General features: G+C 35.0%; 1 protein-coding gene across 3 annotated transcripts in view; it reads left to right on the top strand.

The window, feature by feature from the left end:
* KCTD3 (potassium channel tetramerization domain containing 3) overlaps window positions 1-12,190 on the top strand; it is a 56,707-nt gene extending 44,517 nt beyond the window's left edge. Inside the window, exons 15-18 of one of the 3 annotated variants that reach the window (XM_025367298.1) lie at window positions 2,901-2,997; window positions 9,284-9,468; window positions 9,559-9,691; window positions 10,455-12,190. In XM_025367298.1, the coding sequence (XP_025223083.1) occupies window positions 2,901-2,997; window positions 9,284-9,468; window positions 9,559-9,691; window positions 10,455-11,016 (977 nt within the window). In that variant the 3' untranslated portion in view covers window positions 11,017-12,190. Of the gene's footprint in view, window positions 1-2,900; window positions 2,998-9,283; window positions 9,469-9,552; window positions 9,692-10,454 lie in introns of all 3 variants that reach the window. The other 2 variants (XM_025367289.1, XM_025367280.1) reach the window with 2 other exon arrangements.
* Window positions 12,191-13,961: the final 1,771 nt, after the last annotated feature.

Below are 13,961 nucleotides of genomic sequence, written 5' to 3'. Positions count from 1 at the left end.
TGTTATTTATTCAACAAATATTTATTGAGTGCTTGTGTTCTAGATACTAGACATTTTAAAAAGTGCAGTGAACATCAACTTACGATGTAGTAAGCAGTAGGAATTAAATGAAACAATTGTATTTTGGAACTCTGCTTAAAGGCATAGGTCAAAAAGAACCCAGAGGAGACAGTGCCAGGATCTGTGTTAGAGGTTGTAATATATGCTCTCATTTAATCTTCTTGACAATTTAGGAGGTAGATACCCCACTTAATGTTGACGGAAGCTGAGATTCAGACAGCACTTCATAGAGGTTTTAATGTTTGAACTGATACATGAAGGATAGACATTTGTTGGGTGTGTAAGATCCTAGGGTTGGAACATTCCTGGCAGAGAAAACAACAAGTTAAAAGGGTAGAAGCCAGGGGAACTTGGCAAGTTTGGAGAATGTCAGGAAGGTTATTAATTGTTAGATTATAGGATTTGTGGGTAAGAATACTAAGACATACTGAGTGAATAGGCCAGTGCCAGATCATGGAAGGCATCTATACATCAAACTAAGAAATTTAGATTTTATCTTGTAAGTAATGGGGACCTTTTGAAGAATTTTGAGAATGATACTAGATTTGTAATATATATAATTCATCTTTCAAGAGCATGCAAGAAAACTTGACAGTGAAGACTTAAGAGAGTGAAACAAGGAAACCAGAAAGGAGGAATTTATTAACCAAAGTGCATGGTGGTCATTGACTAGATGTGGCAGGCATGAGAGAGGAAGGAGTCTAAAGTGACCCTAAGGATTCTTGGGAAATGGAATAGCTGAGTATTACTTACTAAATACAGAAATATAGAAAGAAGAACTTATTTTGAAAACAAAGATGAATTCAGACTTACGTATTTTGAGTGATTGTACATATGGATACTATTCTGTGGTGTGAAGATATACCTGGTCTCTGGAGAAAGACCTTAACTAGAAGTTATGTTTATGAGTATTCTGCATATAAGAAGCACCTGAAAGCCCCAGGAGTAGATGTATTGTTCAAGGAGAGCATGTGTATTGTGAATACAAAGATATTTATAAACAGCCCTGTGAATTAATTATAAAACCCAGTAAGATAAAGAGGACAGGGAGGTTTTTCATTCCTCTTTATAGTGGTATTTAAAATATATATATCCTCAGAGATCATTGGACATATAGATCAGTGGAACAGAGTAGAGTCCAGATTCAGTAGAGTGGTAAAGGTGGAATCTACATTGTAGTGGGTAATGGGGTAATAGATGTTGGAGGTGTCCATGAAAGAAAGAAGTAATGGAGCTAGTTGGAAGGCAAGGAAGTTCAAAGGTCATATTTATACACATAATCTTAGCCAAAAGGCCGAGAAGCGATCAAAGGTCATATTTTTTATTCCTCCAACTTTCTCCCTCATTAAAGTTAAGAAAGATCTGGGGATATTTTGTATTCCAAGGAAAGGAGCCAATTTGGGAAGGGAAACTATAAATGGGAGGTGGGGGAAGAGAGGGCAAAGAGTTAAGCTATGAAGAATAGATTATGGGTCAGTCTCATGTCAATATGAGGTTCAAGGGGAGAGAAGATACAGTTCTATAGTCTTCTCATTCCTAGTTATTTTATTCTGAGTTATTTTATCCATGGTCACTATTTTAACCTTGTTTATGAGTTATTGAATGAGGACTGTCATTTCATTTTAATAAAATTAGAGATCAGAAAGTTCCAGTAATTGAGCAACTGCATAGTATAGTGAAGAGCCAGACAGCTTAGGTTTGTTTGAATTCCACTTCCATCATATAAAGACCTGTGAGATCTTTCGTTAAGTAATCTCTTGGTGCCTTATTTTTCTCATCTGTAAAATGGAGATAGTAAATAATAGCACCTCCCTTAAGTGGTTATTATGGTGATTAAAATGAGTTTATATTTGGAAAGCATTTACGGTGGCACATGCTAAGTACGGTATAAGTATTTGCTAACTAATAAAGATGACATTGGTTCATTTATTAAGTACATGTATGTTTCGTGTAACATAACTTGGGATATATTGTCTTTAAAAATTTTATTGTAAAACTTTTTACAATACTTTTTATGAATTGTAAGTTGATACTATTTTAGCTTCTATGTATAATGGGAAAAGAGAATTATTAAAATTTTAGGTTTAAGTTTTAAACAAAAACTTTTTTCTTCACATTATTGTTCAGGATCTTTCTAAAATATAATAGGCTATTTGTCTTGCCAAATACAATAAAGTGAAAATAATTGAATCTTTCATTTTAGATTGAAAAGCTTCAGGGTGCAACTCAATAGTAAATTTTATGCTGTACTTTAGTCTTCATACTCTACTTTGTTTTTCTCTTTTGGTTTACCAATTACCTTATATAAAATTGTGTGTGTTTTTTTAATTTGCATCCTTAAAAAGAAGAAATACTAAAGGAAGAAATGTGGTTAACAGAAGCTTCAACTAATTACATTCCATCTGATGAAGTTTCACTTTATATTTTAAGATTTTCTGTGTTGTCTTCTCAAAAAAGTAAAATCAGTACATGAAATGACTTAATGTGTATGTCTTTTTTAAGTTATAAGAATCTAAGCACATCCCCAAAGATAGTAAATATCTTAACAGGTCTCCGGCTAGTACTGTTGACGTAGCACCTTAGGACATTTTTTCCTTTAGCTTTTACAGCCTTAGTTATATATAAAATATAACTTAGAAATAATTGTGTATTTCTTTAAAAATTTTTTAATGCAAATTGAAGTACTTGTATACATTTATTCCATGTCTGATTGTGAGCTGAAATGTGATACCATATTGGTATGTATGAGAAATTCTTTTCTTGTATTAAGAGTAATGTTCCTTTTGTAAAATGAAAGAACTAAAATTTTAATTTTTTGACATTTTTGTTTTCTGATCAAGGACCTTTTGGAGAGCGAGACGATCAACAGGTGTTTATCCAGAAAGTTGTTCCCATCACCAACAAACTATTTGTAAGACTCTCATCTACTGGAAAAAGGTAACACTTTATTGTAAAAATATTTGTATTCAGAAGCCACCTTTTGTCTTACAAAACATATGGCATAATTTGACGTATTGATCAAAGAATGCTAGTAGAAACAAATTGTTGGGAGAGGAGTCTGTTATCTCATAATCATAACTCAAAATGAAGACAGTATACGTTATGCTTACTTTCTGGGATTTAAGAGTTTCCCTGATGCTGTGGACAGTTAGGAGGGACTAATGATAGAATAAGAGCACAGTGAACTTTTTTTCATGGCCAAACATAAATACTTATTAATTTTGTTATTATAAGCAGTTTCTTTCTTTAAAAAACCTAGAACTTAAATATTTTCCATCGCATATAAATCTGTATACATTATTTATGTTTCTCAAATAAAACATATTACAGATTTCCTGACATTTAGTATCCCCTTTTAAAATAAAAATGACAAATACTGATTAATAACACTAATGTGCATTAATCTTGGCACAGCTTACGACATAGCACCCATGTTTTATTTTCTATTTTAGACTAATTTCTGTCTACTTTAACATGGAGAGAAATTATCTGTCTCCGTGAGAGCAGGATTCCTGTCTTTGTGCGGTCTCCTCAGTATTTGTATGTGAATGCTGCCCTTATGCTTCCATTATATGGCACTGGCAGTATTCCTCTGTTTAGTCTTTTCTATTCAAACTTAAAGAACATAGTGATTTTGCTGAACTAATTCTGACACTTCCTGTTACTAGCTATGTAAATGCAACTCAAGTTATTTTATTTCCCTTAGCCCAGTTTCTTTATAAAATAAGGTTCAACGACTTTGGCAGGATATCATAGGATAAAATAAATTTCAAACGTGTAATATCTTGCATGGTACCTAACCATAATAGATGTACAGTAGAAGTTAATTTCCTCTTCCTTTTGACTGAAATTTTACTTCTTTTAAAATTATTATTTATAACCTCAGATTTTACTTCAACATTTCTCTGCTTTAAAAACAAATTTTTTTGACGACGAGAACACATGGACACATGGGAGGGAACAACACACAACAGGGAGCCTGTTGAGGGTGACGGAGGATGGAGAGAGAGAGCGCATCGGGAAGAATAGCTAATGGATGCCAGGCTTAATACCTAGGTGACGGGTTGATCTATGCAGCCAGCCAGCATGGCACATGTTTACCTATGTAACAGACCTGCACATCCTGCACACGTAGCCCAGAACTTAAAAGTTGCAGGGAAAAAGTTTTTTGCATGTCAAACAAATGAGAAAAGTAAAATTCCTATAAAGAGTCCATTAGGAAGGTTGTTGTTTTCATTTTATTTATTTATTCATTTACTTATGAATGAGACAGAGTCTTGCTCTGTTGCCAGGCTAGAATGCTGTGGCGCAATCTCAGCTCACTGCAACCTCCAGACATGTGTCTGCTCATGTCCTTTGCCCACTTTTTAATGGAGTCGTGTTTTACTTGCTGATTTAAGTTCCTTATAGATGCTGGATATTAGACCTTTGTCAGATGCATAGTTTGCAGATATTTTCTCCTATCCTGTAGGTTGTCTGTTTACTCTGCTGATAGTTTCTTTTGTGGCGCAAGTGCTCTTTACTTTGATAAGGTCCCACTTGTCAATTTTTGTTTTTGTTGCAGTTGCTTTTGGAGTCTTTGTCATGAAATCTTTGCCAGGGCTGATGTCCAGAATGATATTTCCTCTATTTCCTTCTAGGGTTTTTACAGTTTTAGGTTTTAGGTTTTACATTTAAGTCTTTAATCCATCTTCTGTTGAATTTTGTATGTAGTGAGAGGAAGGGATTGAGTTTGAATCTTCTGCAAATGGCTAGCCCAGTAATCCCAGCACCATTTATTGAATAGGGAGTCCTTTCCCCATTGTTTATTATCAGCTTTGTTGAAGATCAGGTGGTTGCAAGTATGTGGCTTTGTTTTCTGGGTTCTCCATCCTGTTCCATTGGTCTGTGTGTTTGTTTTTGTACCAGTACCATGCTGTTTTGGTTACTGTAGCCTTGTAGGATAGTTTAAAGTTGGGTAGTGTGACGTCTCTGGATTTGTTCATTTGCTTAGGATTGCTTTGGCTATTTGGGCTCTTTTTTGGTTTCATATGAACTTTTGAATAGTTTTTTTTTTTTTTTTTTGAGATGGACTCTCACTCTGTCGCCCAGGCTGGAGTGCAGTGGCACAATCTGGGCTTACTGCAAGCTCCGCCTCCGTGGTTCAGGCCATTCTCCTGCCTCTTCCTCCTGAGTAACTGGGATTACAGACGCATGCCACCACGCCGACTAATTTTTTGCATCTTTAGTAGAGACGGGGTTTCACCGTGTTAGCCAGGATGGTCTCGATCCCCTGACCTCGTGATCCACCCACCTCTGCCTCCCAAAGTGCTGGGATTACAGGCATGAGCCACTGCGCCTGGCCTAGAAATAGTTTTTTCTAGTTCTATGAAAAATATCCTTGGTAGTTTGATAAGAACAGCATTGATGTAATTACTTTGTGTAGCATGGCCATTTTAACAATATTAATTCTTTCTATCCATGGTCATGGAATGTTTTTCCATTTGTTTGTGTTGCCTGCTTTCTTTGAGCAGTGCTTTATAATTCTTGTTGTAAAGATCTTTCACCTCTCTGGTTTGCTGTATATCTAGGTATTTTATTCTTTTGTGGCTATTGTTAATGGGATTGCATTCTTGATTTGGCTCTCAGTTTTAATGATAATTGCTGTATAGAAATGCTACTGATTTTGGTACATTGATTTTGTTTTTTGAAACTTTGCTGAAGTTGTTTATTAGATCTAGGAGCCTTTGGCAGAGACTATGGGGTTTTCTAGATATAGAATCATTTGATTTTCATTTTAATGTTACTAATCCTGTTGATTTTAAAATTTTATGGTTGTGTTTTCAACATATCTCTTAATATTTTGATGAATAAATTCTTTGAGAAGTGAATTTTTTAGATTAAAATTCATTATCTCAGATTCCCTAAATTACTGTGATTTAGTGTTCTCTGCATATTCAGTGAAGAAATTGCAAAATGTTATTAAAACTGGTATAACATTCTCTAACAATGTAGTATATCATATTTACTTATTCAATTCTAATACCCCTCTTCTGTTATTTCTAATATCCCCCTTTCAGTTATTTCTAACAGTAACAGTGTGTTATAATCAACTACAATTTCTGCATGATAAAACAAATTTTATAATTTTTAAGTTTATGATTCCAAAGGAAAAGCTATAGTTACAAAAATAACATGCAGAAATTACTCTGTAGAATTGAATAGAAAATCAGCCCTTTATAAAGCTATAGTGAACCAAAGATTTTGTTTAAGGACAGTTCAGGCTCCTAATAGTGAGAAGTGAAATGAAAGGGTTTTATTTAAAGGAAGCAGGAAAAAAACCTTGTAGAAAATTTTAAATATAAAGGAGTAGTTTTTAAAAATCTATAGGGGGAAAAAAGAGCAAAATTATGTTTGTTTTGTAGAAGCATTAGGGTCACAGTGGATACCCCTATAACAAAAGATAGGCTAGCAGGAGAAAACATTACAAATTGATTTTATTATAGCTTTATATGGCACGAGAGTCTTCAGAATGAAGACCCAAAGACAGAGGGAAAAGTGTCTGCTTTTATGCTTAGGTTAGAAAAAGCAAGGACAGCCATGTAGAACTGTGACTGGACAAAAAGGTGTAAGTTAACACAAATAGACTGAGTAGAGAAATCCTGCAGGAACTGTCTCCGTGTGGTGTTCCTTTCTCCCAGGGATGGGGCAGAACCCCTCTGTAGTGAGGGCCTTAATTTCTTTATGGCCAGCTGTTCACAGAAAGATAGGGAAATGTTAGGGTAATATTTTTATGCTTCATGGCTAGCTTTGGGGAAAGAGGGTTCTGGTTTCTCTGACCCACCTTGGGGAAAAAGAAGATTGTCTCTATGGTTTGCCTTGCAGGTCAGAGAGAAACTTTGCTTCTGAGGGTATTTTCTGAGACCCAAGTTTTCATATGCATACAAATGTTGATTTGTTTTATTTGAAACATTAACAGGAATCTGAAGAGGGGGTTGTTGAACATTTTAAATCAATTTACAGATATTATTTAAAAATAAATGTAATTCACTAAATTATGATCATCTTGATAGATACAGGAATAAAATCTGACAATTCATCATCTATTTATGATTTTTAAAAACCCTAGCAGCTAAAAGAAGGGGGAATTTTAAAATCTGATAATGCCCATGAAAATAATTCTTTCAAACTTTATATTGGCAAAATATTAAAAACTTCCTTTGTGTGATATTGTGAAATATGTATTTGGTCTTTGTCTCTGCTTCCTGGTATATACCTTCAAAAATTCTTGAAGTCTTCCAAATGATAAGTGTCTTTTTGTATGCCAGTGAGTTGACTGATGGCAGGTCACCAGAAAGACCAAGACGAGAGTAGAAGATTGGCACTTTCAGCCCCACCCTGCAACCTTTGAGAAGGGGAGAGGGGCTGAAGGCTAAGTTGATCATCAGTGGCCAATGATTTAATCAATCATGCTTATGTAATGAAGCCTCCATTAAAATAATAATAATAACTGAGTTCGGAGGGCTTCCAGGTAGCTGAAAACCTGGAGGTTCTGGAGGGTGGCGTGCCCAGGGAGGGCGTGGAAGCTCCATGCTCTTTCCCACACACCTTACCCTGGGAATCTGTTGTTCATCTGTACCCTTTGTAATTAACCAGTGAATGTGAGTTTTTCTCTGAATTCTGTGAGCCACTCTAGGAAATTAATTGAACCTAAGGAGGAGGCTGTGGGAACCCTGATTTACAGTCAGTCAGTTAGAAGCACAGGCAAAATAACCTGAGGCTTGTGATCAGCCTCTGAAGTAGAGCTCAGCTTTGTGAGACTGAGTCTTCTACCTGTCACACTAGCTGATATGACAGACAGTGTCAGAATTAAATTGAGTTAGAGGATACTTAGCTGGTGTCTGCTGGAGAATCAATTGCTTGCTTTGTGTTTGGTGAACCCCTCCACCCCATTTGGTCACAGAACCCTTTTTGTTGCGAAGTAGTGAAGGACATTCTACTCCAAAATATGCCAAATTCGTATATTGATTATTTTGAGGAGAAAACATTGGATAAATTGTCATTTCAGAGGGGGATAGCTGACCTCTCTCTTTTTTTACATGCAACAAGCCAAAAGATTTTCTGGGAGTGTTATCCTCCCTGTACCAGGACAAGAGAGTGGGAACTGGGGGCTGCAGTGGACCTGAGTGAATATGCTTACCTTCCACTAGCTTTGCATTGTCCCACTATATATATAATATATACATATCTTCTAGTGACTCCGTTAGAAATGTACTTCCTCTAGTCAGATTTTCTTTATCCTGTCATTTGTTCTCCAGTTTATCATTCTTTGTCTAATTGTATAAAAGCATCTTGCTTTGGCCACTTCTTTGGACCTCACTCTCTTGTGAAGATTCCCATGTACATGTAAAACTAATAAAACCTATATACTTCTCTCTTGTCAGTCTGTGTGGTGTCAGTTTGGTTTCTAGATCCAGCCAAGAGCCTACATAACTAAAAGGGCATTTGGAGATAAACTTTCACTTTCCTTAGAGTTGATTGTTGCATGAGAATACAAGAAAAATACTTTGGTTTGTTTATTCCTGTATTCACAAACCTTGAGATCAAGAATGAGACTAGAATAGTCTTTATCACTACATGTGGGCATGTAGGAATTAACTTTTTCCCTCCTTTTTGTCCGGCCTACTAGGAAGCTCATCTAAGCTTCATACTCTATTCCTGTATGTTTCTCAGATTCATGTGGGTGGTATTTTTTCTTTGTCTATTTTTTTGACCTTGTGTTTGCCTATACCGATTTTTCTTTTTTAATAAACTCCCTCAACTCTGAAGTAGGCTGGGATAACTAATTCAGCCAAGTACAATTCAGGTAGCCCTTACATGACTTTGGAAAAATCATTTACTGATGTTATCCCTGGGTTTCCTCATTTGTTAATGTGGATAGTAATTGTTCTCTCTCAGGTTCTTTTTATCTTTTATGAAAATCAAATAGCCATAAAAATCTTTTTTTAAAGTTAAGTGTATTATCCTAATGATGGATACAATATGGGCTATCTCCATAGAGCTATATATTTCTTCTGGTTTCAGATTTTAAAAATTTAACACATAAATTTTAAATGATTTTTTTAAAGTCTTTTCTAGTACACCATGTTTGCTTTCTTTATTTCTTTCTGCCTTTTTAGTTTCATAGCTTCTTTTTAAATAATTGCTCATTCCCATCAGGGCTCTTTCTGCTTTTCTTTTGCAGAATATGTGAGATCCAGGCTGTTGACTGTACTACAATATCTTCATTTACAGTGAGGGAATGTGAAGGATCCAGTAGGATGGGCTCGAGACCAAGGCGTTACTTGTTCACAGGCCATACAAATGGCAGCATTCAAATGTGGGATCTGACCACTGCTATGGATATGGTTAACAAAAGTGAAGATAAGGGTAGGTTCTCATGCAGAAAGATGTTTTTGTCACAAGGTTAAACTTTTCACATAAGCAATTATGACGACTATTTGTTCTCCTAAGATGTAGGTGGTCCAACCGAAGAAGAGCTACTCAAATTACTGGATCAATGTGATCTGAGCACATCTCGCTGTGCTACTCCTAATATCAGTCCGGCAACTTCTGTAGTTCAGCATAGCCACTTACGAGAATCAAATTCTAGGTAGGTTAAAGAGTTGGGTATTACAAACAAAATTTATTTGTTTTGGGGAAATTGACTGAAATACTGTAATCACATAGTTGTTCTAGAAAGCCATACTTTTCAAGGTACATTTTAAATTCAGACATTATGTTAATTTTTTAAGTTTTACTAAATTTCTTGATAGGCATATCTGGTTCTTTTCATAGAAAAACATTTTTTGCCTTTTAACTTATTTTGTGAATTGCTGCCAAATTGGAAGCCTATTATGTGATCAAGAATTTATTCAAAGGAAATTAGGAAAATCACATGTCACCTTGGTTAGTATGTGAAGCTTTAATTATTGTCCCGACTCAGGGACAGTATTAATCTGTGATTCTATTATGTTGTCTAGTCTTACATTTAAACATTATGTACTTGTAATATAAAGTTCCGTAATGTCTTTTTAGTTATGATATTGATAAATTCCAAAGTCTGAAGAACCAGGGGCTAAATACTGAATTATGTTGCTTTCATATTAGTTTCAAGGATTTTTCCTCCCATCTTTTTTTTCACTGTTCAAAAATTCAGCATGTCTGTGAATATATGATGGTATTATTTGCATTAGTAATTTTATATACCGTCTATGTAATAAAGAGTACTTGATAAGTATATTTTATAAAGAGAAATATGGATATAATACACTTTATATGTTTATATAGTATGTTTCATTGGTTGTTTAATTAACATGTTCCTGAAAAACCAAAGAGTGAAATCTGAACTGTCATTTTTAAAAACTGTATTTCAGCCTTCAGCTTCAGCACCATGATACCATCCATGAAGCAGCTACTTATGGTTCCATGAGGCCTTACAGAGAAAGTCCTTTATTAGCAAGGGCAAGAAGGACTGAGAGCTTTCACAGTTATAGGGACTTCCAGACTATTAATTTGAACAGAAATGTAGAAAGAGCTGTCCCTGAAAATGGTAACTTGGGTCCAATACAAGCTGAAGTGAAAGGGGCGACAGGGGAATGTAATATATCTGAGAGAAAGTCTCCTGGAGTAGAAATAAAAAGTTTGAGAGAATTGGATAGTGGATTGGAAGTGCATAAAATAGCTGAAGGTTTTTCAGAATCCAAGAAAAGGTCATCAGAAGACGAAAATGAAAATAAAATAGAGTTTAGGAAGAAAGGAGGATTTGAAGGGGGAGGATTCCTTGGAAGAAAGAAAGTTCCCTATCTGGTCTCATCACCAAGTACTTCTGATGGAGGAACTGACTCCCCTGGTACTGCGTCCCCATCTCCTACAAAGACTACTCCATCTCCTCGGCATAAAAAAAGTGATTCTTCAGGTCAGGAGTACAGCTTGTGAAAACTCACCAAAATGAATAGTTGTTTTGTTACATTTAGATGAAAGTTAAACTTTCCTGAATTTCAATACATCAGTTTTTACACTAAAACTTTACAAGATAAAATTGGACTTCATTTAGTATCTTTTTAACAGAATTACTTGGGATAATGAGATACAATAATCATATCTCTTTTGACATTTTGGAAATTTTTTTAATTTTACAAGTACATTTAACAGATCATTTATAAAGCAGGAGTCCATTTTAACACTTACCTACTTTTATTGGTTTGGAAACATAGTACCACATCTTAATAGGATGGTGCCCATATAGGTGAGCATCCCTTTAGAGCATGGGAAGCAGCAGACTGCATTCCTAATCTTCATCATGCCTGAGACTTGTCTTGCATTGTTACCTTTAAGTGAATCACATAATTGTCTTTGGAACTTGGTCTCCCAACCCTTATTGTGATTGCAAAGTGTTTACCAGATATTTGATGAGGTGCTATGTTTGTGAAAAACATGTTATTCAAAAACACTATTGATATTGAATACCGGATACCACTATGTAGTAAGTCTTTCAGGATGATTTTAATTTAGTCGTGCGTCATTTTCTGATTCTCATCATTGGGAGTTCTTAAATCTTAGCAAGCATTAGCAATATTCAATGCCAAAATTCCATTGAAACTTTCAAGTTGGAGCAATTGTCTGTGTTTGAAAAGATGAAATAAAAATAATCAAGGGCAAAGCTTTGAGTGCCCAGAACGGAAAGCCATACCAGTTGCTAACCTGTCTTGTTTTAGGAACCACCATATTTTTTTTTTTTCAGTGTTAACAATCATGATAATCAAATTAAAACACTATTTTATTCACTTGTGGAACTGCAGTTCTGAATTTTGGGTTAAAGGTTTTGGCTGCTGTAAGAATGTGAATTTGAATGTATTTTGAATTGTAAGAGCAAAAGAACTTTTTTGTACATTTTTTTTTCATTTAATTGGAATGATCTTCAGGTTTCTACAAATAGGGTAATTGTAAATTTAAAGCATTAGCATTTATTGGTGAATAATGTATATATCCCCATTCCAAGAAATGTAAGTGAGTGAAGTTGAAATAAAATCTTTAAAGTTTACTATATTGCCAGTGGTTTCACAACAGTTCTCTTGTATTTATTTATCAATTAAATAAAAATGATTATGACCATGTGTTTTCAGTTATTTAAGGAACAGTTCTGTTTAAAGTGTGCTATATATGTTTGTTCATTTCTTTGCTTCTTCCCATAATTTAAAAAAAAATGGGAGGGAGAACTTAATATGTGTGGAAAATAAGTTATATTATCAATGAAAGAAAGTATTAGGCAAAGCATAATTTCAAAATTACTAAGATTGTAATTATCTCACACCCTTCCTCCTCTTTCTCACAGTTACGTGAAAGTTGGGTGAGCAAGTAAGAAAATGAAAGAAAGAAGTAGACTAGTGACCAGGAATAAAGGCCATTAAAAAGAAGGTAGTAACTATTACATGACAGAATCACATAAAAAGGAAACTGACTATACTAGATTGCATTATAGTACAAGTCAAATCTTGTTTGTTTCTTTTGCTTATAAGAGATTGAACCTTGATGTTAGAGCAGTGGTTTATGTCTACTCTGACACTTAATTTCTCAGATTGACCCCATTATGCCTAAATTTTTTCATTATATCTACCTCATTAGGGTTGCCATTGGGAAGAAAAAAAGTTGAATCTGTGTACTTTGTGTGATTGATGAAAAATGAAAACAGAATCGTAATTTTCATGGAAAGAAGTATTTTCATACCAATAGGATAAGTGATGTTATCCTCATTTCACAGATGAGATCACTGAGACCCACGGGGGATAAATAACTTAGTGACACAGCTTATTACCTACTGAGCCAACTTTTGAACCCAAGTCTTCCTGTTTCAAGAGTCTGTGGTCCTGTTCCTGGCTCTTATCCAGGCTTGTTTAGACACACATAGTTGCCCAGGCCTCACTCCCACTGCAGTCCTGCTGAATTTGAATCTCTGCTGGTTGACACATAATAGTACACAGTTCATTCTAATGTACATTGTTGGTTGAGAAATTATCCAGAACATCCTACTTTCTTAAATAGGTATAATTTTATCATTTATGTGTAACTCAGAGCTGTTACGAGTATTTTTTAATAAATATATTAAGCCAGAATTAGTTCACATTTAAATATTTATTAAGCAAACCATCTTTAGTTTACATGATATTTGCGCATTGGAAATCAACTATTCATTTGTGATAACTGGGAAATAATTAAGTTCCTTATTAATGTATTCTTCCACCTGGACGATGTTTTATTTACTGGTGGTTCATGGATGCCAGCATGATTTTTACATCAGTATATGATACCATAACATTCATATTTGGGTTCCATTTAGTGAAAATTACAATAGATTATCTATAAACACATTTCTTAGAGTTTATTAAAAAAAACAACTGTTTACTCTTATCAAACAGTTAAGAATAACAAAACATGGTAGTTCTTAAGCTGAGAATGTGGCATGTACAATTGATAAAACGTGAGTCAGGAGACTTAAGTTGAAAGAGGTTCATCGAGAACTGCTCACTGTTTGTAAGGGAGAAGTGGTAAGCCAAGGAGCATAGTCCCTGTGCGTAGTATATTATTCCTGTATATGATTTCTTCCAGATTATGGAACATCAGTGGGTCTCAACATGAAAACACCTGAAGCTTTAAGAAGTACTAATGCCTCAGCCACACACCCCAGACCAACTGAATCAGAAGCTCTAGGGGCGAGCCTGTAGTTCGTATAATAGAGGCTCGGCATGCAATACCACTTAAAATAGCAAAGCAACATCTTAGGGTTCTTCCGTGAAATGTATAAATACAAGTAAACTGAGGCATGTAGCAAGGGACAGTGTTCTGGGCAGAAGTCATACAGACTTCTGTCTGCCCTAAGCTGTGGA

The sequence above is a fragment of the Theropithecus gelada genome, chromosome 1 (genome assembly GCF_003255815.1).
Source record: "Theropithecus gelada isolate Dixy chromosome 1, Tgel_1.0, whole genome shotgun sequence".
Classification (NCBI taxonomy): domain Eukaryota; kingdom Metazoa; phylum Chordata; class Mammalia; order Primates; family Cercopithecidae; genus Theropithecus; species Theropithecus gelada.
This window is presented reverse-complemented; position numbering and strand designations above follow the sequence as displayed.